Source organism: Symphalangus syndactylus, chromosome 17 (genome assembly GCF_028878055.3).
Source record: "Symphalangus syndactylus isolate Jambi chromosome 17, NHGRI_mSymSyn1-v2.1_pri, whole genome shotgun sequence".
NCBI classification, from domain to species: Eukaryota; Metazoa; Chordata; class Mammalia; order Primates; family Hylobatidae; genus Symphalangus; species Symphalangus syndactylus.
The window spans coordinates 23,737,109-23,762,771 of NC_072439.2; the positions used below are offsets into that span (position 1 = coordinate 23,737,109).

Genomic DNA, 25,663 nt, shown 5'->3' on the forward strand with positions numbered 1-25,663 from the left:
AATCTCTGCCTCTCAGGCTCAAGTGATCCTCCCACCTCAGCTTCCTGAGTAGCTGGGACTACAGGCATGCGCCACCACATCCAGCTAATTTTTTTGTATTTTGGGTAGAGACGGGGTTTCGCCATGTTGCCCACATTGGTCTTGAACTCCTGAGCTCAGATGATCCACCCGCCTCGGCCTCCCAAAGTGATGGGATTATAGGCATGAGCAACCACGACTGGCCCCATTTTCTTTTCTTTATAGCACCTTTCACTGTCTGAAATGATTTTATCTATTTATTTTCTTATTATCTGTCTTTCTCCACTAGAATATCAGCTCCTTGAGAGCGGCAACTTTGCTTTGGTCATTGCTGTATCCCCAGTGCCTAGAAGAGTTTCTGGAACACAGCAGGCACTCAGTAAATGAACAAAGGCACTGATTAATCCCTGTGCTTGTTCACAGGCTGTCCGACATAGAAGAGACACCCAAATAGGCCTAGACAAGAATACACGACAGACCCTAGGGTCATCTGCATACCCTGGGGACATCTAGAAGCTAGGGACTACCTGCTTCCGTGCCTGCGGTGCCTGGAGGGTGGAGATCCGGAGCTGGAGACCGAGCACTCCCAGGGAGGGAGGAAAGATGCTCTGGGGGATCCCCGCCCCTCCCTGTATCCCCAGCAACCAATGGGAGCGCGGTCCTCCTGACGCCCCCTGGGACGTGTAGTCCGGGCAGGGGCGCCCTCGGGCGCCGCCGCGCGCCCCTAGACTCCACGTCCCGTCGTGCGCCGGGAGGCGCGGGGATTGGCTGAGCCCCGCCCCCAGCCCGCCCCGCTCCGCTCGCGCCGCAGCCCCAAGAATGAATGAAATCGTAGCGCGCTGGGCGGCAGAGCGGGCGGCGCAGGCCGGGCTGGGCCCGCGCGCGGCGGCAGCGGCGCCCCGGGCCGGAGGCGGCCCAGCCGAGCGGGCCATGGCTACCGCCATTCAGAACCCGCTCAAGTCGTGAGTGTCCCTGCCGTCCCCGCCCCCTGTCCAGACACCCCCACCAGGAGCCCTTCCCCCGCCCGCCCTGGGGCTGAGGAGGGGGACGCAGCCCGCGGACCGTAGTTGAATGGGGGCCCCCAGCGCGAACCCTTGCCCCGGGGGCCCCCACCCCCTGTCGCCCCCTGGGGTTGGGAGCGGGAGCCCCTCCAGGGTCGCGGGGGCGCCTCTTCTTTGTCGCTGTCAGTGAAGGAATGCGGCGCGGGCTGGGGGTGGCGGAGGCCGTTTCCCCACCCAGAGTGGGGGTAGGGGTTTCCCTCTCCTCCATCTCTCCCTCAGGGTCTCCGGAGGTGCCGGGCCTGCCCCGGCCGGGGCTGAAAGCTCGAACTTAGGTCCGGACCTCGGTCTCCAGGGTTTCCATCACCCGTTCTCCGCTCATCAAAGCGCCTTTCTCTCTTTCCCCTTCTTTCCCTGGAGACCCCGGCCCTCGCGGCCGCAGGGTGGGAGCTGAGACGTCGGGGGTCCCCAGTTCCATCCCCGCTGCCTCCCCTTTTTCCTCCCGGGATCTCCGGGAACTAGAAGCCCCGAACCCGCGGTCAGCCTGGACCGCGGCATCCGTCCCTCTCCCCGCGCATACACATCAAACGGGAGCATCTCTGATCCCCTTGGGGACCGGCTGCCCAGGAGGGGGTGCCGGGAGCCCCCTCGGTCTCCGGGGATTCCCTCCCTTTCTCCCCGGCCGCGGCCCTTCGAGCGTTCGCCTCTTCCCGGGCCCGGTGGCTGGGAATCCGGACGCCTGGGTCCGAGCCTGGCCCCTCCTGACCCTCTCCTCTCCTTGCCATCCCTCGCGCTCTCCACCCCTCCCCTTCCCCCTCTCCATCTCGCTCTTGCTTCTTCTTCGGGATCCCGGACTCCCGGGTCCCAGCGCTCCCCATCCCCCCGTTCCCAGGCGGTGACAGCGGGCTCCAAGTGACAGGCGCTCGGCCGCTCCCGCCCTCCCTCCCCACAGGCGAGCGCGGCGCCACCCTCCCCCTCCTCCCGGGCCTGGTGGAGGAGGCGGAGGGCGAGCGCCCGCGGCGTCGCACAAAGGGGCCGGGGCGACCTCCCCCACCCTTCCCCCAACCCCATGCGCTGGCTGCCTTGACCTTGAACATCGAGGGCTGGGGGCGGGGGTGGGGGGAGAGAGGGAGAGAGGGAGCGCCCCCCCACCCCACCCACGAGAAGGGATGCGCCTGCTGGCTGGACCAGAGGCCGCCAGTTGCTTCTGGTTTCTGGCGGGAATGGGGGTGGGAGGTGGAGGGTGGGAGTTGGGAGAGGAAGGGGGGCAGGGACTTAGAGGCAAGCGCCTACACGTGTGGCTTCGCCGTGAGCAGGGTGCCGGAAGCGGGTGTGTGGGGCTCGGGTCCGTGTGAGGTGGTGTATGATGGTGACATCCCTCTGCTGCCCTCTCACCCTAAGTGGCACACACAGACAGCTGTCTCTCCTGTGAGAGACATCCGCAAAATGGCCGGGAACGGGGCTCTTGTGCAGGTTCGTGGATCTACAGGCGATGGGGCCCCTCACCCTGACCCTGGCCCAGACCCCTGGGAGGAGGTGTGCTGCAGCCCTGAGCAGGGGCCCAGCCAGAGTAAGCCTGGACTGGGAGGGCCCTACCCCTCTGTGCCCTCCCCTTTCCAAAAGGTCTCTGCAGGGGTGAGGGTGGGGACTCCCTGGCTCCTGAAAGAATGTGAGTCAAATCCCCTGGGGAGAAGGAGCTGGAGGGTGCCGCCCTCGGAAGTTCCGACTGCCTGAGTTCCAAAACCAGCTTCAGCCATGAATGTTCCCTGCCCTGAGCCTCAGTTTTGCCATCTGTGTATGGGGGCTTCTAACAGCCCTTACCACCCCATGGGGCTGCCGTGGGGCTAAGGCCATCTTTGTAAAGCAGTTAGCACAGAGACTGACACTGACCAAATGTAGTGATTATTAGTAGTAGTATCAATATTGATTTATGATATTGATTTCTACTGTGGGCCAGCTCCCACACAGGGCACTGGGGGATGGGGCAGGAGGATGTTTGGGTCAGGGAGAGGACTGGGAGTTCAAGTTTGTAGGAGAGTGTGTGGGAGTGGTGTGTGCAGAAGGAAAGAAAGGAGAGCCTGCTGCAAGTGTCAGCCTGGGTTTATGGGTAGAGATCCTGCTGGTGGGCTGGGCATGGTGGCTCATGCCTGTAATCCCAGCACTTTGGGAGGCCAGGGTGGGCAGATCACTTGAGCTTAGGAGTTTGAGACTAGCCTGGCCAACATAGGGACACCCTCTTTTTACAAAAATACAAAAATTAGCCGGGTGTGGTGGCGCACGCCTGTAGTCCCAGCTACTTGGGGGTTTGAGGCGGGAGGATCGCTTGAGCCTGGGAGGTGGAGGCTGCAACGAGCTGTGTTCATGCCACAGCACTCCAGCCTGGGCCATCGAGTGAGACCGTGTCCAAAAAAAAAAAAAAGAGAAAGAAAGAGGAAAGAAAGAGAAGAAAAGAAAGAAAGAAAGAAAGAAAGAAAAAAAGAAACAGAAAGAAACGAAAAAAAAAAAGAAACAGAAAGAAACGAAAAAAAAAGAAAGAAAAACAGAAATTCTGCTGGTAGAGGAGGACTGTTAGGAAGTGTCTACACTCAGAGTGTCTACACTCGGGCTTCTCTTAATCAAATCGACAAAAGAGTTTGGGGTGGGGCAGGGGTGAGTTTGCGTGTCTGAGGCTAGCGGTGTGGGAATCAAGTGTAAGAGGGTGTGTTGGGGACCTGTGAGCGAATGGGAGGTGAGAGAGGAAGGTGGGGTCACGGCTCACCGTGGGCAAGGTGTGAGGTGGCCACTACGGGGCCCTGGAGGCCAGAGTGATCGTAGGGGTGTCAGTGTCCCTCACTTAATCCCCTTGTCACCACTCCAGGCCATATGTGAATCAGAGACCCACCTCCTCCTGTTCCAGAAGAGGGGCCGGCCAAGGCCTTACGTGGCTTAGATGGGCGAGTTTGTGGAAAGGGTCTAAGACTGGAGGGGTGTGTGTGTGTGTGTGTGTGTGTGTGTGTGTGTAGAAGTGACCGGGAGTGTAGGAGGCCTTGACTGGATTTCATGGGGGGATTTCATGTGACAAAAATGGTGAAGGCTAGCGGGCCACTTCTGTCGGCTGGGGCGCCCCCTGGTGGATGAGGGCGTTTGTGGGCGTGTTAATTACAGCAGCCGCCCAAACTTGAATGCTGGCTCTACAGGGGTCGGGGTGGAAGAGGGGAAGGGGAAAGGGGGAGGAGGGGTGAGACGGGAGGAGGGACGGGGTGGTGGTGTTGCGGAGAAACTGGGTCAGTTTGTGACTCAGTGGATCCGCTCACTCCCTGGGGATCTTTTCGGGTGGAGTCAGTGTGGGTGACAGTGGGAGAGAGAAGGAGGTCAGGACTACTTGAGGAGGGCCGCCAGGGGTGCCTGCCTCCTTCCTTCAGTCTCACCTTCAAAGAGCCGCCAGGGGATGCGGGCATGTGAGGTCACCTTCCTGTGCCTCAGATTCCTCACCTGGAAAATGCAGATAATAGCATCACGGGGTGAACTGTGCCCAGCACGTGATAGGTGCATTTACTCATTCAACAAATATCTACTGAGCATCTATTTTTTTTTTTTTTTTTTTTTTTTTTCTGGAGACAGGGTCTTGCTCAGTTGTCTAGGCTGGAGTGTAGTGGTGTGATCATAGCTCATTGCAGCTTCGATCTCCTGGGTTCAACCAATCCTCCTGACTCAGCCTCCTGAGTAGCTGGGACCACAGGCATGTGCCACCATGACCAGCTATTTATTTATTTTTTTTAGTAGAGACCAGGTCTCCCTATGTTGCCCAGGCTGGTCTCCTGAGCTCAAGCGGTCCTCTCATCTCAGCCTCCCAAATTGCTGGGATTACAGGCATGAATCACGGCGTCCTGCTTACTTAGTTTTTGTTTGTTTGTTTGTTTGTTTGTTTGCTTGCTTTTAGAGACAGAGTCTGGCTCTGCCACGCAGGATGGAGTGCAGTGGTGAGACCACAGCTCACTGCAGCCTCAGACTCCCAGGTTCAAGCTATCCTCCTACTTTAGCCTTGCGAGTAGCTGGGACTACACTGATGCGCCATCATGCCCAGCTAATTTTAATTTTTTTTTTGTAGAGACAGGGGTCTGGATATGTTGCCCAGGTTGGTCTCAAACTCCTGGGCTCAAGCAGTCCTCTCATCTAGGCCTCCCAAAGTACTGGGATTGCAGACTGGAGCCATTGCACCTGGCCAGCATTATTCTTTCTTTCTTATTATTTATTTATTTATTTTTGAGAGGGAGTCTCACTCTTGTTGCCCAGGCTGGAGTGCAATGGCACCATCTTGGCTCACTGCAACCTCTGCCTCCTGAGTTCAAGTGATTCTCCTGCCTCAGCCTCCCTAGTGGCTGGGATTATAGGCATGCACCACCATGCCCGGCTAATTTTGTATTTTTAGTAGAGACTACTACCATGTTGGTCAGGCTGGTCTCGAACTCCCAACCTCAGGTGATCCACCCGCCTCCGCCTCCCAAAGTGCTAGGATTACAGGCGTGAGCCACTGTGCCTGGCCCGCATTATTCTTTCTGATAGCATTTAGGTATTACCATTGACATCTTAGTAAAGTATATATCAGCTCCTTTGTAGAATAAATGGATTTATTGAGCAAATACTATTGAGGCGGAGTCTTGCTCTTTCGCCCAGGCTAGAGTGCAGTGGCGCAATGTCAACTCAGTGCAACCTCGGCCTCCTGTGCTCAAATGATTCTCCTGCCTCAGTCTCCCAAATAGCTGGGAGTACAGGCATGCACCACCACACCTGGCTAATTTTTGTATTTTTAGTAGAGACTGTTGGCCAGGCTGGTCTCCAGCTCCTGACCTCAGGTCATCCATCTGCCTGGGCCTCCTAAAGTGCCGGGATTACAGGTGTGAGCCACTGTGCCTGGCCTGCCAGTCACATCTTAAAATGCTTTACGTATATTTACTCATTTAATCCTCACAACACTCCAGTGAGGCATCATCCTCTTTTTACAGATGAGGAAACTGAGGCCCAGAAAGGTTAAGTCATTTGCCAAGGTCACATGGCCACCAAGTGGCAGAGCTAGGATTTGAACCCTGGAGGTGTGACTACTGTTTCTAACCTGCACTGCTGCTGTCAGGCCTGCAGAAGGCGTTGAGCAGGGCGGGGTGACCGTGAGCGTGGCTGCTGGGAGAGACAGCTCCGGGTGGGGTCTCTGGAGCCAGGAGGGACTTGGGTCCGGGGGAGGGGGGGGTGGCTGAGGAGGTGTCTGCTGGAAGCATGTTGATGAGAAGTCTGTGTGGGCACCTGGGAGGTGTCTCTGCGTCTCTTAGTATTGCAGTGTGTGTGCGTGTGGCTGTATGAGTCCGTGCGAAGGTGTGTGAGTAGGAGTGTGCGGGAGGCTGTGAGTATCCGCGTGAATGTGTGTGTAAACTGCCATGCGTGGGCGTGTGCGAGTCCAGGTGTGCATGTGGTTGTGTGCACGCGAGAGCAGGATATGTGGACGAGTGAGGGCGGGTGAGTGACGGTGCGTGACCCGGGCCCCTCCTCCGCGCCGTCCCCGTCCCGGTCCCCGCGGGGTCCCGGGGGCCCCCTGGCCTGGGACTACCACTCCCAGCATGGCCCGGGCGGACCCGCCCCGTCGCCGCGATTGGCCGTGGCCCTCGTGCTCCCGCCCCCCGGGAATGAATGGATGGGCGGCCTCAGCGCCCGCCCGACCGCTGGGAGGACCGACCCGGCGGGGACCTGCTGGGGGCAGGACCCGGGGAGCAAGATGGCCACGGTCATCCCTGGCCCCCTGAGGTGGTGCGGCCCGGCGGGAGGCGGAGAGGGAGCGCGGGCGGGTCTACGCGGGCCTGTGTGTGTGTGGCGACCGGGGGTGGGGCCGAAGGGGTGTCTGGGGGGCTGTCACCGAGTGCGGGGGTGCGAGAGTGTGTGACTGTGGGTCTCTGACAAGAATGGTGTCGGATGCACCGCTCCCTGGCGGGGTGGAGGGCGTGAGGGGCCTCCAGATTCTTTTTGGGGAAGGGAGATATCTTCCCCTCCCTGCAACCCTCGGGTCTGGGAGAGGGTGAAATGACCCGGGGGTGCGGGGGCCTTGGCAACTGGAGTGAAGTCCACACTACCTTTGTCTTGGGATGTGGAGTGTGTGTATGTATCACTTATTTGTGTTCTGGTTTTTTAAAGAATTTTTGGGGCATAGGTGTGTGGACATGTGTCTGTTTCCTTTTATTCTGCACTAGATATCTTTGGATATTTGGGTCTCCAAGTGTGTGTTCGTATCCTTTGGAACTATATGTCATTTGTCTTGTGTTCTGTGTTTTTGAGTATGTAGGGAAGCATGTATTTGTGTGTAAATTTTTGTGTGACTATGGGTGGATTTGGCTGTTTCTGTGTTTTATATGTGTGTGTGTCTGTGTGGAAGTGTGATATTTTAGATACTGGTTCCACATCGTGCATCTTTGTAAATGTGTGTGTGTACCTGTGTGAATCTGTGTGATTTCTTTGTGTTGTGTGTCTGGATATTGTGTGTGTGGTTTGTGTTGTGTCTTTGGATACATGGGTAAGTGCATGGGGGGGCAAGTGGTTTCTGTAGTTCCTGTCTTTTGACATGCGTGTGTCTGTGTGTCTTTGGATGCATGAGGGGTGTATGTGTGTGTGGTGTGATGTTTCCATGTTGTGTGCCTTTGTGTGGGTGACGTGTTTCTGGTGTATGTCTGTGGATATGTGATGTGTCTTTATGCATGGTTATTTGTGTGATTTGTCTCCACACTATGGAAGTTGGGATATTTGTCTTTTTCAGTAGACATTTATGTGTGCACGTGTGTGAGGTTTGTCTGTTTCTCCTTTGTGAGTATTGGGATTTGTCTCTCTTTGTGTGTGAATCCCGTGTGACTGTGTGTGATTTGTGTTGTGTGTCTGCATGTGTTCATGTAGGGATACATCCCGGTGTGTTTTTGTTTGTTTCTGTATGGTGTTTCTACTCATGAGCTGGAGGCCTGTTTGAGTCCCAGTTTGGGGGCCCCTGGGCCCTGTCCCCTTCCCCCAGCCTGGGTCCCGGAGTGGGAGGAGGGGGAGAGGTGAGGCTGGAGGGGTCGGCCCACCCCTCCCGAGCCTGGGCGGTCTGGCAGCCGGGGGAGGGGTTCTGGGCGACCCTGTGCGCCTGCCCTTGCTGACAGCCGCCCGCCCGTTCGCCGCCCCTCTAGCCTAGGCGAGGACTTCTACCGCGAGGCCATCGAGCACTGCCGCAGCTACAACGCGCGCCTGTGCGCCGAGCGCAGCCTGCGACTGCCCTTCCTCGACTCGCAGACCGGCGTGGCCCAGAACAACTGCTACATCTGGATGGAGAAGACCCACCGCGGGCCGGGTACCGTCGGGAGGGCTGGCGCTGGGCGGGGCGGGGCCGGGCCGCCCCACCGCCGCGCCCTCTCACCCCCATCTCTCTCCAGGTTTGGCCCCGGGACAGATTTACACGTACCCCGCCCGCTGTTGGAGGAAGAAACGGAGACTCAACATCCTGGAGGACCCCAGACTCAGGCCCTGCGAGTACAAGATCGGTGGGTGCAGCTGCTGGGGCCCCCGTCGGTGTCCCAGCGCCTGCTGTGTGTCCTAGCACGTGTCCATCACCTTTATCGCCTTCTAGCAAGTGTCTGCCTGGCTGGCTGTGTGTCTGTCTGCCCATGTGCGTCCCGGGTATTTCCCAGAGATTCCACAGTTTCTCTGAGTCATTGAGTGGCGACTGCATCTCCTCCTACATGGGCCCAGGTGCCCAGTTGTATGTATGTATGTATGTATGTATGTATGTATGTATGTATTTATTTATTTTTGAGACAGAGTTTCACTCAGGCTGGAGTGCAATGGCGCGATCTCGCAACCTCCACCTAGCGGGGAGTTGAACCTTAAACCCGCAACTTCTGCCTAGCGGGTTCAAGCGATTCTCCTGCCTCAGCCTTCTGAGTAGCTGGGATGACAGGCATGCGCCACCACGCCCGGCTGGTTTTGTATTTTTAGTAGAAACGGGGTTTCACCATGTTGGTCAGGCTGGTCTGGAACTCCTGACCTCAGGTGATCTGGCCATCTCGGCCTCCGAAAGTGCTGGGATTACAGGCGTGAGCCACCGCACCTGGCCTGTTGTTTTTTAAATAGAGGCAGGGTGTTACTATGTTGCCCAGTCTGGTCTTGAACTCCTGAGCTCAAGGGATCCTCCCGTCTCAGCCCTCCAAAGTGCGGGGATTATAGGCGTGAGCCACCATGTCCCACCAAGGGGCCCAGTGGTATTGGAGGGCATAGTGATACCTGTTAGGTGTATGTGGGTGTATGGAGTTTCTGACTGTGTCCCTTCCCCTGGGAGCTGGGATGGATCAGTGTCTGCCTGTATTTTTTTTTTTTTTTTGAGATGGAGTCTGGCTCTGTCACTCAGGCTGGAGTACAGTGGCGCGATCTCAGCTCACTGCAACCTCTGCCTAGTGGGTTCAAGCGATTCTCCTGTCTCAGCCTCCTGAGTAGCTGGGATTACAGACGCACACTGACATGCCCGGCTAATTTTTTTTTTGTATTTTTAGTAGAGATGGGGTTTCACCATGTTGGCCAGGCTGGTCTTGAACTCCTGGCCTCAGGTGATCCACCCTCCTCAGCCTCCCAGAGTGCTGGGATTACAGGCTTCAGCCACCATGCCCAGCCATCTGCCTGTATTTTTTTCTGTGGGTGCCTGAGGATGTCTGCCTCTGTATCTCCCCAAGGGCGTCTGGATGTCTCAGTGTCTGGTTGGAGCTCTTTCCCTCTCTTAGGTGTATCTTCCCAGGTGTCTCCAAGTGTCTTAGAAGGCTTGTGTCTTGTGTATGTCTGGTCTGGTCTGTCAGGGCGTCCGGCTCCTCCCGAGTGTGTCTGGGTGTGTTAGGCAGTGCGGCCGTCTCTTTCTGTAGGTGTGTAGGTGCCTCGGAGTGTCTGGGAGAATCCCTTCCTGATGGTGTCTGGCATATCAGGTGTATTTCTGCACGTGTGTGCCAGTCCATCAGAGGATCTGGACTTACCCTTGAATGTGTTTAGGAATATCGGGGTCCTCGGGGTCAGTTCCTCTTCCTGAGTCCGAGGGTCTGTGTGTACCCAGGAGCGTGGCAGTGCCCAGCCGGCTGTGTCTCTTCCGGTCTGTCTCCTGTGTGTGTTTGTGTGTATCTAGCTGAGTGATTCTCCCTGGGTATGTCAGTGTGTCCCCGCTATGTGTCCAGGCATCTCATCTGGCTGTGTCTTCCCCAGGGTCTAGGTGTATCCGGAGGGCTAATTGTTTCTTTCTTTATTTTTTATTTATTTTTTTTTTGAGATGGAGTCTCGCTCTGTCACCCAGGCTGGAGTGCAGTGGCACGATCTCGGCTCACTGCAAGCTCCGCCTCCCGGGTTCAAGCCATTCTCCTGCCTCAGCCTCCCAAGTAGCTGGGACTACAGGCGCCCACCACCATGCCCAGCTAATTTTTTTGTATTTTTTAGTAGAGACAGGGTTTCACTGTGTTAGCCAGGATGGTCTCGATCTCCTGACCTCGTGATCCACCCGCCTCAGCCTCCGAAAGTGCTGGGATTACAGGCGTGAGCCACCGCGCCCAGCCTTTCTTTCTTCCTTTTTTTTTTACACCCAATTTGGAGTGCAGTGGCACGATCTTGGCTCACTGCGACCTCTGCCTCCTGCATTCAAGTGATTCTCTGCCTCAACCTCCTGAGTAGCTGGGATTACAGGTCTGTGCCATTACACTCGGCTAATTTTTGTATTTTTTTTTTTAAGTAGAGATGAGGTTTTACCATATTGGCCAGGCTGGTCTCAAACTCCTGATCTCAAGGGATCCACCCACCTCGGCCTCCTAAAGTGCTGGGATTACAGGTGTGAGCCACAGCGCCTGGCCAGCTAATTGTCTCTGAGCATCTCTGAGTGTACCCATGGGTCCGGCTATGTCTCCTCCATGTGTCTCAGTGTCTCCAAGGATCTGGCTATACCTCTTTGAGTCTCTAGGCTGTATCTGAGAGTGTGGCTTATGCCTGTAATTCCAGCACTTTGGGAGGCCGAGGCAGAGGATCGCTTGAACTCAGGAGTTTGAGACCAGCCTGATTAACGTGGTGAAACCCCGTCTTTACCAAAAATACAAAAATTAGCCCAGTGTGGTGGCATGCCAGCTACTCTGCCTGTAGTCCCAGTTACTCAGGAGGCTGAGGTGGGAGGATCACTTGAGCCTGGGAGTTGCAGTGAGCTGAGACTGCACCACTGCACTCTAACCTGGGTGACAGAGTGAGACCCTATCTCAAAAAAAAAAAAAAAAAAGAGAAAAAGACAGCATGGCTGGGCCTCTTCCTTTCCGCATCTGTCTCAGACGATCTGTCTGGATGTCCCCTGCAGGAGTCCGTGTGTCTCCTCTGCGAGTGCCTGGATCTGTCCATATTTGTCTGGGTATGTTTGAGAGTTGCTGTGTCTTCCCTGAGTAGGTCTGGGTGTGCCTGATGGCCTAACTGTGTCTTTTTCTGTGGCTTTCCGGTGTATCCGAAGTTCTGACCATGTCTCCTGCTGTGCGTCCCAGGGCATCTGAGGGCGTGGCTGTTTCTCCCCAGAGTCTGGGCCTCCCTCCTAGGGCATGTGGTTAAATCCCTGCCTCTGCTGCCGGCTGAGTGTGGGAAAGCCTCTTTCCTCCCGCAAAGAGCACGGTCCCCCCACCTGCATGGTTTGAGGAGTCCTCCGGGGTCAACTTCCCCATCTGACCCCCCCATGGCCCTGTCCCCAGACTGTGAAGCACCCCTGAAGAAGGAGGGTGGCCTCCCGGAAGGGCCAGTCCTCGAGGCTCTACTGTGTGCAGAGACGGGGGAGAAGAAGATTGAGCTGAAGGAGGAGGAGACCATTATGGACTGTCAGGTAGGCCCACCCCTGGGGGACCCCCGCTGCATGGCTTCCTCTCACACCTGCCTGCCACCAGCCCGGGCCCTCACATTCCTGCTCTGAAACCCCCCTGGTTTCCTCTGGCCGTTGGGCATCCCAGTCTCCATCCTCCCAGACTTCATCTCTGTTTGGAACAACTCCTGACTTATACTCTCACCCCCAATCTCCACCTCTGCCCAGAGCCCCTCAAAACAGGTCAGTGGCCCCTACTTTCTTGACCTGTCTCCTTTCTCTATTGCCCAGAAACAGCAGTTGCTGGAGTTTCCGCATGATCTCGAGGTGGAAGACTTGGAGGATGACATTCCCAGGAGGAAGAACAGGGCCAAAGGAAAGGTATCACCCCAAGCTTCTCCTCTTCCCCGCTCCCCTCAATGACAGGTCTCATTCATGGAGCAGGCGCAGTGGTCCGCCCCTGCCACAGTCTGACCTCAGTCTGACCTCATTGAATCCCCAGAGCGTCCTGCAGGGGTGGGGGATTTTATACCCGTTTTACAGATGAGGAAACTGAGGCTCATCTGTATTAAGCCATTTGCAAAGCAGAGATTATGCAGTGGGTTAGAGCTACCTTCATCCCTGTGCCACAGAGGAAGAAGCTGAACCTTGGAGAGGTTCGAGGCCCCCACAGCTAGGACATTTGTACAGCTGCAATTTGAATTTGCAAAAGACACTGTTTTCTCACTTTCTTTTTTCTTTCTTTCTTTTCTTTTTTTTTTTGAGACGGAGTCTTGCTCTGTCGCAGGCTAGAGTGCAGTGGCGCGATCTCCTCTCACTGTAACCTCCGCCTCCCAGGTTCAAGCGATTCTCCTGCCTCAGCCTCCCGAGTAGCTGGGACTACAGGCATGCGCCACCATGCCCAGCTAATTTTTGTATTTTTAGTAGAGACGGGGTTTCACAATGTTGGCTGAGGTGGTCTCAATCTCTTGACCTTGTGATCCGCCCGTCTCGGCCTCCCAAAGTGCTGGGATTACAGGTGTGAGCCACCACGCCCGGCCTGTTTTCTCACTTTCTTGGCCCCTCACTCCTGACTCTCCCCACAGGCATATGGCATCGGGGGTCTCCGGAAACGCCAGGACACCGCTTCCCTGGAGGATCGAGACAAGCCGTATGTCTGTGATAGTGAGTCCTTCTGAAGAGGGGGAAAGGCAGAGAGAGGGGGGCCCAGAGACTCCCCACCTTGTGGCCCTCTCCCTCCTGTTCCACACCCGGGTTGGGAGGCTGCTCAGGTCTCTGGCTGAGGGGGGAGGTGTGATCCTGGAGGCCAGGGTGGAGGCGGCATGGGCCCAGAGGGGCTGACAGGCCCTCCTGGCTCGCTCGCTCCCCAGTCTGTGGGAAACGGTATAAGAACCGGCCGGGGCTCAGCTACCACTACACCCACACCCACCTGGCCGAGGAGGAGGGGGAGGAGAACGCCGAACGCCACGCCCTGCCCTTCCACCGGAAAAACAACCATAAACGTGAGCTGGCAGGCCAGGTGGGGGTGGCGAGGGGCCCTGGGAGTGGGGAAGAGGAGCCCAGCTGGGGGTGGGGGTGGGGGGGGGGCATTAGACATTTCTGGAAAATCTCCAGCTTAGCCGTTCCCTCCCCCCACCGACCATGGGGATGCTGGCTCTGGGGTTGCCATGGCAACCAACCATCGCTCCTTCGCTCCTGGCCGGGCGTAATATTTCTGGGTCTGATTTATTGTTTCAATTAGAGCTTGGGGAGGGGGGGTGATAGATGGCTCCCCTCCCGCCCTGCCTTCCCTTTCTCCTGTATCTGCTAAGCTTTGCTCAAGGGGAAGGGTCTGTGGCCTGGGAGCCCTTGGCGTCCGCCCGTGCCAATCCCATGCCAATTCTGACAGCTGAGGGATGGGGGAGGGGAGGAGGGTTTCGGAGAGGCAGCAGGGAGACACCGTCTTCCCACCTATTTCTCAGAGGTAGAGGCTGAGTGTCTTCACCCCTGGCCACTACACACCCAGGCACCTCAGTGTTCAGAGTTTTTCTTCTGAGTGTCTGTTTCTGTACCAGATCTTGGCTAGGGGTACTCGCTCAATTTGTTAGATACAAATTACTGAGGGTGCAGTTGGGAGTGGCTGGCTGGGAGACATGTATGTGAGAAGGGAGGCAGGGAGCCCTTCCTCAAGCTGTCTTTACCAAGTTTTGACCCAATAAAGAGGACATGTCAGTTGTCTCAAGGAGTTGGGAATCCTGGCTGGGTGCAGTGGCTCACACTTATAATCCCACCACTTTGGGAGACCGGGGTGGGAGGATCACTGGAGGCCAGGAGTTGGAGACCAGCCTGGGCAGCATACCAAGACCCTGCCTTTATTTTTACTTGAAAAAAAAATTTAAAAAGGCAGAGTTGGGAGTCCCTGTGAGAATTGTTTTCGCCTCTCCCCACAGCTTAGGGTAGCTACTCACTCTTCGCACCTCCCCACGCCTGGACTAAGAGGTCCATCCCTGGGGCTGATGCTGGGGGCAGGGTGGAGCCTTGCCTGTAGTGAGAGTCCCTCTCTCTGTCCCCCCTACCCCAGAGTTTTACAAAGAATTGGCCTGGGTCCCTGAGGCACAAAGGAAACACACAGGTACGGACACCTCCTTCTGCTCCTAAAGTCTGCAGCCACCTTTTTGGGGTGCCCTTGCCTGCCCCGTGCCAATGCCTGTCTGCTGTCTTGCAGCCAAGAAGGCGCCCGACGGCACTGTCATCCCCAACGGCTACTGTGACTTCTGCCTGGGGGGCTCCAAGAAGACGGGGTGTCCCGAGGACCTCATCTCCTGTGCAGACTGTGGGCGATCAGGTGACGCTCCCCACCTGAGGTTTCTTGGGGCTGGGTGCAGAGGACATTCAGGAGTGCAGACCTGGAGGGAGGGAGGCAAGGCGGTGAGGACTGAGGGGACCCCGAGCATGTAGGGGATACTGTGGATAACCAGAGCTAGCGAGGCTGATGCAACTGCTGAGGATTGTGGGAACGGGGTCGGATCAGTGAGGCTTCAGGGATAATGGGATGTGGCTCTCATGGCCTGTGCTTAGCATGGCATCAAGAGTAGTGAGAGGCCAGGCGCGGTGGGGTGGCTCACGCCTGTAATCCCAGCACTTTGGGAGGCAGAGGTGGGAGGATCACTTGAGGCCAGGAATTTGAGACCAGCCTGAGCAACATATCAAGACCCCCATCTCTACAAAAAATTTAAAAATTATCCAGGTGTGTTGTTGCACACCTGTAATCCCAGCAACTCAGGAGGCTGAGGCTGGAGGCTCCCTTGAGCCCAGGAGTTTGAGACCAGCCTGGGCAACATAGTGAGATCCCATCTATATAAAAAAAATCAGCTGGGCATGGTGTTGCACCCCATTAGTCCCAGCTACTCGGGAGGCTGAGGTGGGAGGCTCGCTTGAGCCCAGAAGGTTTTTTTTTTTTTTTTTTTTTTTTTTGAGACGGAGTCTCCCTCTGTCACCCAGGCTGGAGTGCACTGGCATGATCTTGGCTCATTGCAACCTCCGCCTCCTGGGTTCAAGTGATTCTTGTGCCTCAGCCTCCCGAGTAGCTGGGATTACAGGCGCCCGCCACCATGCCTGGCTAATTTTTGTATTTTTAGTAGAGACGGGGGTTTCACCATGTTGGCCAGGCTGGTCTCGAACTCCTGACCTCAGGTGATCTGCCTGCCTTGGCCTCCCAAAGTGCTGGGATTAAAGGCATGAGCCATGGCAGCACCCAGCCCCTTGAACCCAGGAGTTGTTTTTTTTTTTTTTAGACGGAGTCTCGCTCTCTCACCCAGGCTGGAGTGCAGTGGCGCAATCTCGGCTCACTGCAAGCTCCGCCTCCCGGGTTCACGCCATTCTCCTGCCTCAGCCTCTCCGAGTAGCTGGGACTACAGGCGCCCGCCACCACGCCCGGCTAATTTTTTGTATTTTTAGTAGAGACAGAGTTTCACCGTGGTCTCGATCTCCTGACCTCGTGATCCACCCGCCTCGGCCTCCCAAAGTGCTGGGATTACAAGCGTGAGCCACCGCGCCCGGCCGAACCTGGGAGTTTTTGACTAGCCTGGGCAACACAATGAGAGCCCATCTATTAAAAAAAAATAGGCGAGGCCAGGTGTTGTGGCTCACATCTGTATTCCCAGCACTTTGGGAGGCTGAGGCGAGCAGATCACGAGGTCAAGAGATCGAGACCATCCTGGCCAACATGGTGAAACCCTGTCTCTACTAAAAATACAAAAATTAGCTGGGTGCGGTGGCGTGTGCCTGTAGTCCCAGCTATTCCGGAGGCTGAGGCAGGAGAATCACTTGAACCCGGGACTCAGAGGTTGCCATGAGCCGAGATTGCGCCACTGCACTCCAGCCTGGGTGTCAGAGCAAGATGCCATCTCAAAAAAAAAAAAAAAAAAAAAAAGCTGGGCATGGTTTCGCACCCCATAAGTCCCAGCTACTCGGGAGGCTGAGGTGGGAGGATCACTGGAGCCTGGGAGGTCAAGGCTGCAGAGTGGGCTGTGATGGCACCACTATGCTCCAGCCTGGGCAACAGAGTGAGACCTTGTTTCAAAAACCAAAACAAGACAAAAGGAGTAGCAAGAGACAGGGGCCGAGGCATGGCAGGTAGTGGGCTGTGCGGTGTGATTGATGGACGCCACCACCTGGGCACTGGTAGCAGGATGAGCTTGCCGTAGAATTGTGGTTAACAGAATGTGGTTTCCCGTGGTGGACTTGTGGGCAATATAGACTGTGGTTGCCTCAGCACAGCAGGTCATGAATTGTGGTTGTCATGGCATCATGGGTAGTGAAATATGGTTGTCATGGCAACTCGGTATAATGGAATGTAGTTGTGATGGCACCGGGACTGTGGTTGCGGGGTGAGGGCACCATAGGTCGAGGCTGCAGGTAGCAGCTGCGGGTGTCTCTGCAGCGGGCTGTGCAATGACTAACAGCCTGGCTACACAGTGTTGTGATGTGAGTAACAGTTTGGTTGCTGGGGCATCATGTGGAATGGACTTTAGTTGCATGAAACCGAGGTGTGGGGACCCCGTTGTGGAAGGCGGTTGCCATGGCATTGTGGCTGGGAGAGTGTGGTTGCCACGTTGCTGTGGTTAACAGGACCCCTGGCCGTTCTGCTGTGGGTAATGGAATGTGGCTGTCTCAGCATGGTGGTTAACAGAATGTGGTTGCCACGGTGTTGTGGGTGGTAGAAAGTGGTTGCCACAGCACTGTGGATAATGGAATGCGGTTGCCATGGCGTTCTGGGGAGCAGAGTGTGGTTGCCATGGTGGTTGTGGTAGGAGACTGTGGTGGCCGGGGGACTGCTGCTGGCCACGTGGTTGCTGGGCAGGTGTGGGGTCAGGCTGCGGATCCTGGCAGCTCATCCTGGCATCATGAGCCAGGGGTAGGGGCTGAGCTATGGCTCTCCTGGCAGTCAGTGCTCACCAGGGGCACGGTGACCTCCTAACTGCACCCCTGCCCCTTGGCCCCCAGGACACCCCTCATGTTTACAATTCACGGTGAACATGACGGCAGCCGTGCGGACCTACCGTTGGCAGTGCATCGAGTGCAAATCCTGCAGCCTGTGCGGAACCTCCGAGAACGACGTGAGTGCTGCCCACCCCCCGCGTGCCCTGCTGCCCGCTCCCCCTGGCACATCCACCTCTGCCCCTTGAGCCTAAAGCCTGTGCCTGAGCCCTCCCTGGTGAACACCAGTCCTCTGTGTTATCATTATGCTGGTGTCCATAAATCGAACCCGGCCCTTTTTCCTCTTCATCTCTCTGGCTCCTCCCAACCACCCTCTGAAGCAGGTGGTCTTGTTTCCACTTCACAGGGAAGAAACTGAGCTCAGAGAGGGAAAGAGACCTGCCCAGGGTCAGCCAGCTAGGGAAATGGTAGAGCTGAGATTTAAAGCCATGATCACTGCTGGCAGAGCTGGTATCAGATCATCTTAGGGTTGTTTAAAGCCTTCCACAGGCCAGGCGCGGTGGCTCAGGCCTGTAATCCCAGCACTTTGGGAGAGGCTGAGGTGGGTGGGTCACCTGAGATCAGGAGTTCGAGACCAGCCTGGCCAACATGGTGAAACCCCATCTCTACAAAAATACAGAAATTAGCTGGGTGCCTGTAATCCCAGCTACTCGGGAGGCTGAGGCAGCAGAATGGCTTGAGCCTAGGAGGTGGAGATTGCAGTGAGCCGAGATGGAGCCACTGCACTCCAGCCTGGGTGACAGAGCGAGATTCCGTCTCAAAACAAAAACAAAAACAAAAACAAGTCATGACCATTTCTGGCAGAGCTACTATCAGATCATCTTGGTGTCATTTAAACCTTCCACAGACCGGGAGCAGTGGCCCACCTGTGTAATCCCAGCACTTTGGGAGGCCGAGGAGTTTTGAGCCCAGGAGTTCTAGACCAGCCTGGGCAACATAGTGAGACCGCCGTCTCTACAAAAAAAAAAAAAAAAAAAGTGGGGCATGGTGGCGCACACCTGTAGTCCCAATCTCAGGAGACTGAGGCAGGAGAATCACTTGAGCCCCCAAGAGTGTGAGGCTGCAGTGAGCTGTGACTGCACCACTGCACTTCCAGCCTGGGCAACAGGGTAGGACCCTGTCTCTAAAAATATAAAATAATAATAATAATAAGGCTTCCACAGAGCCTTATAAACCCCCACTATAAATCGCAAAGAGACTGTCCTGAGGGAGATGTGCTTGGCTAAGCAGTGTTGCGTACACATTTCCTGCTGCGAGGACCTTCTCAGAGCCTTTTTCGGAAGGCCTCACCTCCCCCAGCCCCCTTGACCTAGCCCCTGCCCCAGCCCCCCACCCCCGTTTCTGGTGCCCGTGCCCCCAGGGTGCCAGCTGGGCGGGTCTCACCCCCCAGGACCAGCTGCTGTTTTGTGATGACTGCGATCGGGGTTACCACATGTACTGCCTGAGCCCCCCCATGGCGGAGCCCCCGGAAGGTGAGAGGAGAGGTGGGCACCTGTGGGGCGGGTGGGTGGGAACGCCGTCTCCTGGTTGTGGAAGACTGTGTCCTCTGGGTGGGAAGGGGCTGGGGCAGCCCTCCCGGACCCGGGCCTGACTCCAGCTTCGGCCGCCCCCGCAGGGAGCTGGAGCTGTCACCTCTGTCTCCGGCACCTGAAAGAAAAGGCTTCTGCTTACATCACCCTCACCTAGGCCGGCTCGGCTCGCCGCGACTCTGGGGTGGTGCTCGCCTACCTGCTTCTCCGAGCTCCTCAATTCTCCCCCACCCTGAACGCCCCGCAGGGGGAGGGGGAGAGGGGGAAGCCGAGAAGGGGCTGGGCCACCCCCTCCCCTCTGTGCAAGTGGAATGTCTGCCCTGTGGGTGGGTGGGCCCGGCCAGGGCCTCTCCCTCCCTTCCTCCCTCTCTGTCCCTTGGCAAATGGACACCAGGGGCTTCTCCCCTCAAAGCCATACCCCGCCTCTGGGCGGGCATAGGGGGTGGTGGGTGCCAGCCAGGGGCATGGACAGAGCCTTTTTCTAAAGAAAAAGACAAAAAGTTAAAAAAAAAAAAAAAGAAAAGAAGTTAATATATACAAAGAGTCCTCCAAGGCCTGGCTGGGTGGAGGGGCGCTGCTGAGAGTGTCCACTGGGCACCCGCCTCTGCCGGCCCCCCGCTGGGCGCCCCAACCCCAATTTCTGGAGCTGCAGCCGTCCCACGCCCCACCCAAGGTGGGCGCCTTCCCCTCTTGTGCCCAGGGCGGTGGGCGTGGTGTCCACCCGCCCCTCCCGGTGCCCACGGTGGATACTGCATGATGTGAACCTTGGTTTTGAACTCTGTTCCTGCCCCTCCCCGACCGCCCCAGCCTGTGCCCGCCCCGTGCCTGCCGTGGCTGGTGGGTGGCGGTGGTGGGGCCGGGTGGGCCCCCGCCCAGCGCCTGCTGGAATGAGAAGCACAGACTCCGCCACGGACTCCTTTTCCCTCCCTCCTCCGCCCTCCTCCCGCCCCGCCAGGCCTGGCGGCCCCCGCCTCCCTCGCTGGCCATTTTGGGGGAGTGAGGGGGCGTGGTTGTTTCTTGTGGTTGTGTGTGTTTGTTGTTCGGGTTTTAAAAAAGGGAAACTGAGACTGCAGGTGGGGGAGGTGGTGGGTTTTGGGGGGATGTCCCCCAATCCAGGAGTGCCCCCCCACTTGTCACCGAGTCTCCTCTATTGCCTGCCTCTGCTGTGAATTAACTTGTTCTGTGTATTAAACTGGGCCTGACCCCTCTGCCCACGACTGCCTCGTTCTCCCGTCTGGTTTGGGGCATCACTAAGAAGGAGGGCCGGGGGTCGGGGGGCCTTGTTGGGGGTGAGGCGACCAGCCAGCCCCTACCTCCATCCACCTCCTTCTCCCCCTGCCTGCACCCTGCCTCTCCCCGGCTTTGTCCCAGCTCCGCCCTGCTTTGCCAGAAAGGAGGAGAAGGGGGATGGGGTGGAGGGGCTCCCGCCCAGCCAGCTGTGGTTGCCCTGGCAACGGGCTGCTGCAGCTGCAGCGGGCGCAGCCGGGAGGGAGGCGGGAGCCGGGTCGGGGGGAAGGGAAGGGCTGGGAAGAGGACGGTGGGTTGGCCCCTCCTGAGGCTGGGGTGGGGAACGGGGGTGTCAGGAGGTGTCATCCCAGACCCAGACATCTCCAGGGGGCTCCGTGTCCTGGATGTGGGTCAAATCAGCGGTGGGGATAAGGTGGAAAGAGAGGCGCTAAGGGAGGGCAGGAGGGTATCTAGACACGGGCACTGGGAGAGAGACTGAGATGTGGGCGACGGGTGGGGAGCGAGAGTGAGGAGTGAGGGAACTAGGACACAGATCAGTAGAGAGAAAGAGACGAGGACAGTCACACAGTTATTGAGAGAATCAGAAAAAGAGCAGGAGGGTGCAGAAGGGAGAGAGACAGGAGGAAGGACCGGGAGAGAGGAAGGGAGCAGGGGTGAGAAGGAGGTTTAATGGGAGAGAGGGAATAACAGTAATAAAAAATAGCTGACATGCTGGGAGAGACGGGAGGAGGAGGAGGAGGAGGACGATGATTGGGGAAGAGCAGCAGCAGATTTAGGGAGAGGTCCTCCAGGAGGGGAGGCAGAGAAGGAGGTAACATCGATCAGGAGAGGGAAGAGAGTGAGAAGGAGCCACATTGCGGGTGGAGAGAGAGAGAGACTTGGGATCAGGGACAGGCAAAGTCCCAGGACAAGAGGCAGAGATGGGGAGAGACGCGGGCGGCAGGGGAGAGGAGACAGACTTTAGGGGAACAGCAGAACAATCTGCAGAGAGAGCCGGAGGTATGAGGGACCCAGAAAGATCGGGGAGGAGAGACAGGGAGGTCCGAGACGGGCAGAGGAAGCTGGAAACTGGGACACGAAGGGAAGGGCCGGGCCTCAAAGCACAGTTTGGGCGCGACCAGGGGCTGGCGTGCGCGCGAGTCGTGGGGTGCTGGAAGCAGCTGGCGTGGCTCCGGCGCCAGGAGAGGGTGTGAGAACAGCCTGTTCCCAGGCTTCCCGCCCCCTTCGCCCGGTGGCGGGGGGAGGGCAGTGCGGGTTGAGGACGGGGCGTCGAGGAGGAGGAGGGCGGAGACAGGGAGGGTGTCTGGAGAACTCCAGAATTTTTAGGAGACTTGGGAATGGCTGGTCCTGCCCCACGCCTTTTGGAAAAAGACATTTTTTGGAGGGGGCAGGGTCTGAGTCAGAGAAGCACTGGGTTTTAGCTCAGAGATGTGAAACTCCACGACAGGTACATGGGTAAGGGAGGCAGAAAGACCCCACCTGGCCAGCCCCATCAGGAGGCTAGGCTTCCCTCAAGGGGCTGGACTTCGGGATTTTCAGGAGGAATTTCCTAATTCAGAAATCAGTTTGATCCGGATTCCCAAAATGCAAATGTTCATCAGGCCAGATGCAGATCTGAGGCGATGAGGGGCTGCTTTCTACCCCCAAAGCATTCACTTGGCAACTGGCAGCATGGGTCTGCTCCCACCTCTACAGACAGAAGGGGGAGAGTGTCCCAAATGCAGCCATGTGGCCGGGGCCAAAGGAGGCAGGGGCCCCTTGTGAGTCTTGCAGCAAGGGACAGATCAACCAAGCTGGAAACCTGGCCTTCTTCATGTGCAATCTCCATTTTAAAAAAAAAAAAAAAAAAAAAAAAAAAAAGTTAAGCTGGGCAGATCACTTGAGGTCAGGAGTTCGAGACCAGCCTGGCCAACAAGGTGAACTCTTGTCTCTACAAAAATACAAAAATTAGCCGGGTCCCCGTAATTCCAGCTACTTGAGAGGCTAAGGCAGGAGAATTGCTTGAACCTAGGACGTGGAGGTTGCAGTGAGCTGAGATTGCACCACTGCACGCCAGCCTGGGTGACAGAGTCTCTGTTTCAAAAAAAAGTTAAAAAAAGGTTTTTTTAGAGGCAGGATCTTACTATGTTGTCCGGGCTGGTTTTGAATTCCTAGGCTCAAGCAATCCTCCTGCCTCAGCCTCTCAGAAAGTGCTGGGATTACAGGCATGAACCACTGCACCTGGCTGAATGTCCAGATTAAAAGTTGGCCACTATTTCTAAGACCCAACACAACCCTCTGGGCTGGGTCTGGCCTTCAGGCCTCCAGTATATGACCTCTGAGGCAGAATCTCACTCTTTTGAACTTAAGCACATTTCACATTCTGAGTTGGATTTCTGTCCTTTGGATTCCAAGGAAAAGAAGTTAGCAAGGCAGGTGCCCCTGGTTCTTAGGACATGTGTGTGGTGGTCATGGTGTGGGGGACTTGGGGACAGGAGCAGGAGGAGGGGCTGATGCTGGACCACACCCTCTCGTCAGCAACTCCAGGCAGCTGCCCCAAAAGTGAACACACAAGCCATTTCTATGAAACATTTATTTCCTTTGAAACCTCCAGAAACATGCCAGAAAATCTCAAGACAGGGATGGGGAAAAAAAAAAAAAGACAATAAAGAATAATAAAAAAAAATCCAAATGAAACAAATCAACATATGAAAAAAAAACCCTGCTGCTGTCTTCAGCCGTCGGATAGAACACCAACCTCAAATTAAATAGATCTGTTTTTGCAGACATCCTTAAAAAATAACAGAAAACAAAACCAAAAATCATAATTTACACTTGTCCATGTACATGATTAAGTCCCAAAATGATGTGAATGATCTGAAGATGGGAGGAGACAACTGAAAAAAAAAAGGGACCCGATGAGGGCCTAAGGGGTGGGGGTGGGGGATGGGGGAGAAGATGGCATCACAGTAGCTGGCCAGGGCTGAGGACGCTGCCTGGGGCACGCCCACCTCACTCTCGGTGTGGGGGGTGAGGGTGGGGGCAGGGGCAGCACTGAGGTTTCCTCCTCCAGGGGGCCAGAGGCAGATCACAGGATACGCGATGAGAACCCTCTTCTGTCACCCCCACCCATCCACACCGGCACCTCCCTGAGTGCCTGCGTCCTATGCAGTCCCCAGAGCCCCCTCCCTTCAGGTTCCTGACCCCAGAGAGAAGGCAGCAGAGGTCCCTGGACAAGGGCCGGGTTGCCTGGTGCTGGCTCACGGCCAGACCTGCTCCACCAACTCCTCCCCGCCTGGTGCCTCCCAAAAAGGGCACCAGCCTGCCCGCCTGCCCTGACTTCATCCCTCTGGTCCTCCCACTGACCCCCAGCCCACGGGGGACACGCCTTGGTCCTCAGCTTGAGGTTGGGGGGGTGAATCCACAGACTGTGGCCATACAGGCTTGTTCTGGCGCCAACTCTACATGAAAAAATAAATATATATATATATATATATATATCTTTTTCTGTTTGCTTTTAAAGAAGGAAAAAAAGAAACGGTTTCCTGGGTGAACAGCGTGGTACCACACCGGCGTGGCCGCCCCTTATTGCCTTTAGAGAACCAGCGTCCAGTGGGGTTCGCGGGGTGCAGTGCTCCCCGGGGAGCACGGTGAGGGGGTCTGGTGGTCGCTGCTCGGAGAGATGGGCTGGGAGACTTGCAAAGGAAAAAAAACCAGAGGAGGAGATGAAGGCTGTTCTCCTCCAGCCCTGTCCTGAGGGCTTCGGGAGCCCCTCCTGGAACCCAGAAGAGGCCGAGGCTGCTGGTCAGGGCCAGGTCGTGCCGGGAGGAGGAGGAGAGAGTCAGCTGTGTGGTGGCTCCACCGCCCAGGCCTGGCCTGGTTAGCTGGAAGGTGGAGGGGCCTGTGGACCCCTAGCCCAGGTGCAGTGGCCTCTGGCGGAAGAGCTGATAGAAAAAGATCGTACAAACCGTCCCAGAGGTACAAATAGAGTTTCTCTCTCAAATAAATCGGCTCTGGAGGCTAGCCTTGCCTCTCTCTATCCTCAGGCCCCCAAGAAAATAATTTAAACTCTAAGAAAGTGCTCCTGGCTGCCTTTTGGGAGGAGGGAGTTAGGGAGGGGATCATGTTCGTGCTTTTTGGAGCTCGCGTGCTAGGGACCGAGGCGCCCTGGTCTGTGTCCACACGGGCCTCACCTCTCTGGGTAAAGGGAAGAAAGGGTTGCTTTCACGCTGTACTTTTCATGCAGGGGCCTTGGCCCCACAAGCCGCAACTTTGTTGTGCATGGTGCAGAAACCTGCTGTATGACCTCCTGGAGCCGAGGGGTCTGGAGACTGGCTCCTCTCTCTGTCCCCATCAGCTTCGGAGGGCTGGTCCCAGAAAGAAGCTAGATGGGGACAGCGGGACAGGCCCGGGAGCGGTGTAAGCACAGCCCAGCTCACCGGGACCACAGCTGGGCAGCTTGGAGGGAGGCCTGAGGCCTGAGACCACGTCGCCCTCTGGGGCATGAGGGCCGTGCGCTGACCCTGACTCACAGCCCTAGTGAGGCCATTGGGGTTTCCGTGTCCATGGGGAGGGCCCTGGATGGGTCATCTTGGTCACACCGGCAGCTGGGAGCCAAGTGGAGGGAGAGAGGCGAGCAGGGCCACGGCCTGTGGGGAAGGAGCGAAGCCCGGGCGGCGGCCTCCCACCTCAGAGCTCCTTCTTCTCTCTGCAGAAGATCTCTGCAAACTTGCGCAGCTGCTCGCTGGCGGCCTGTGACTCCTCCTGCAGCCGCTGGTTGTTCTGCCGCAGGCTGGCCACCTCTGACTGGAGCACCACCTTGTCCTGCTTCTCCTGCACGGGGTGGGAAGCTGGCATCAAGCGGGTGGGCTTGGCTGCTCCTGGAACAGCCGATGGCTCCCTGAGGCCTGCGAGCCCTGGCCTGGCTGTGCTTTGGAGCCGACCACTAGAGCCAGGCCAGGCCGGGGCGCACATCCCACTCTGCCTCTCCACAACCGAGGGACCCTGGGCAAGTCACTCGGTTCCCGCAACTCTACCAGGAGGCTAAGGGGTGCCTGGAGCTCATCTATGTAGAGCTCCTGGAATGCAGCCCGATGTGGAGTCATCGCTTAACATCACTATTGTGGTCACCGCATCCCACCCTCACACTACCTGAGGACTTGGGGACTGTCGCTGTCCCTAGTTTCCTGGAAGAGGACCCCAGCCTCACACAGCAAGTGGGGAGCTGGGACATGGACGCAGGGTGGCCTGAGCAGACCCCATTCTTCCAGGAGGACGTAGCCCCCGAAGGCAGGGACCTGTTTCAGGTCGTGCAGCATTATGCAGTGGGGTGGGGGTCAGAACCTGAGCCCCTTTGATTCCACAGCTCGAGGACTCACACATTATATACTCTGCCACCTTTCTGGCTTTTACCCAGAAGTACAGAAACAATAGATAAAAGTCTCTTCCTCATTTTTTTTTCTGAGACTGGGTTTCGCTCTTGTCGCCCGAGCTGGAGTGCAGTGGCATGATCCCAGCTCACTGCAACCTCCGCCTCCTGGGTTCAAGCAATTCTCCTCCCTCAGCTTCCCAAGTAACTGGGATTACAG

General features: G+C 56.8%; 2 protein-coding genes across 17 annotated transcripts in view; one reads left to right on the plus strand and one right to left on the minus strand.

Annotated features, from left to right (window-relative positions):
- The first annotated feature begins 830 nt into the window (after positions 1 to 830).
- Positions 831 to 20,065, plus strand: DPF1 (double PHD fingers 1). Of its 14 annotated transcripts, none has more exons than XM_055251000.1 (12): positions 831 to 980; positions 8,189 to 8,349; positions 8,432 to 8,539; positions 11,738 to 11,865; positions 12,133 to 12,222; positions 12,927 to 13,005; positions 13,212 to 13,343; positions 14,402 to 14,452; positions 14,546 to 14,665; positions 17,326 to 17,438; positions 18,680 to 18,791; positions 18,935 to 20,065. In XM_055251000.1, exons 1-12 carry the CDS (start codon positions 838 to 840, stop codon positions 19,003 to 19,005), a joined length of 1,308 nt encoding a protein of 435 aa, XP_055106975.1. In that variant the 5' UTR covers positions 831 to 837; the 3' UTR covers positions 19,006 to 20,065. The 14 variants fall into 14 exon arrangements, with proteins under 14 accessions (XP_055106975.1, XP_055106978.1, XP_055106986.1 ...); XM_055251003.1 differs by having other exon boundaries at positions 18,710 to 18,791; XM_063621198.1 differs by lacking the exon at positions 831 to 980 and adding an exon at positions 2,303 to 2,489.
- A 2,588-nt stretch (positions 20,066 to 22,653) lies between these two features.
- The window catches only part of SIPA1L3 (signal induced proliferation associated 1 like 3), a 292,121-nt gene continuing 289,111 nt past the window's right edge, over positions 22,654 to 25,663 (minus strand). For all 3 annotated transcript variants that reach the window (XM_063621132.1, XM_055248054.2, XM_063621131.1), the window contains one exon: positions 22,654 to 24,908. In XM_063621132.1, coding sequence (XP_063477202.1) covers positions 24,765 to 24,908 — 144 coding nt within the window. In that variant the 3' untranslated portion in view covers positions 22,654 to 24,764. The remainder of the gene's footprint in view (positions 24,909 to 25,663) is intronic.

Bases quoted from the DNA above. Each gene is read 5' to 3' on its own strand.
- DPF1 (XM_055250998.2), top strand. From the start codon at position 6,676: ATGGGCGGCCTCAGCGCCCGCCCGACCGCTGGGAGGACCGACCCGGCG. The intron at 17,439-18,679 runs GTGAGTGCTGCC...CCGTGCCCCCAG, and splicing joins GCGGAACCTCCGAGAACGAC to GGTGCCAGCTGGGCGGGTCT. The intron at 18,792-18,934 runs GTGAGAGGAGAG...CCGCCCCCGCAG, and splicing joins CATGGCGGAGCCCCCGGAAG to GGAGCTGGAGCTGTCACCTC.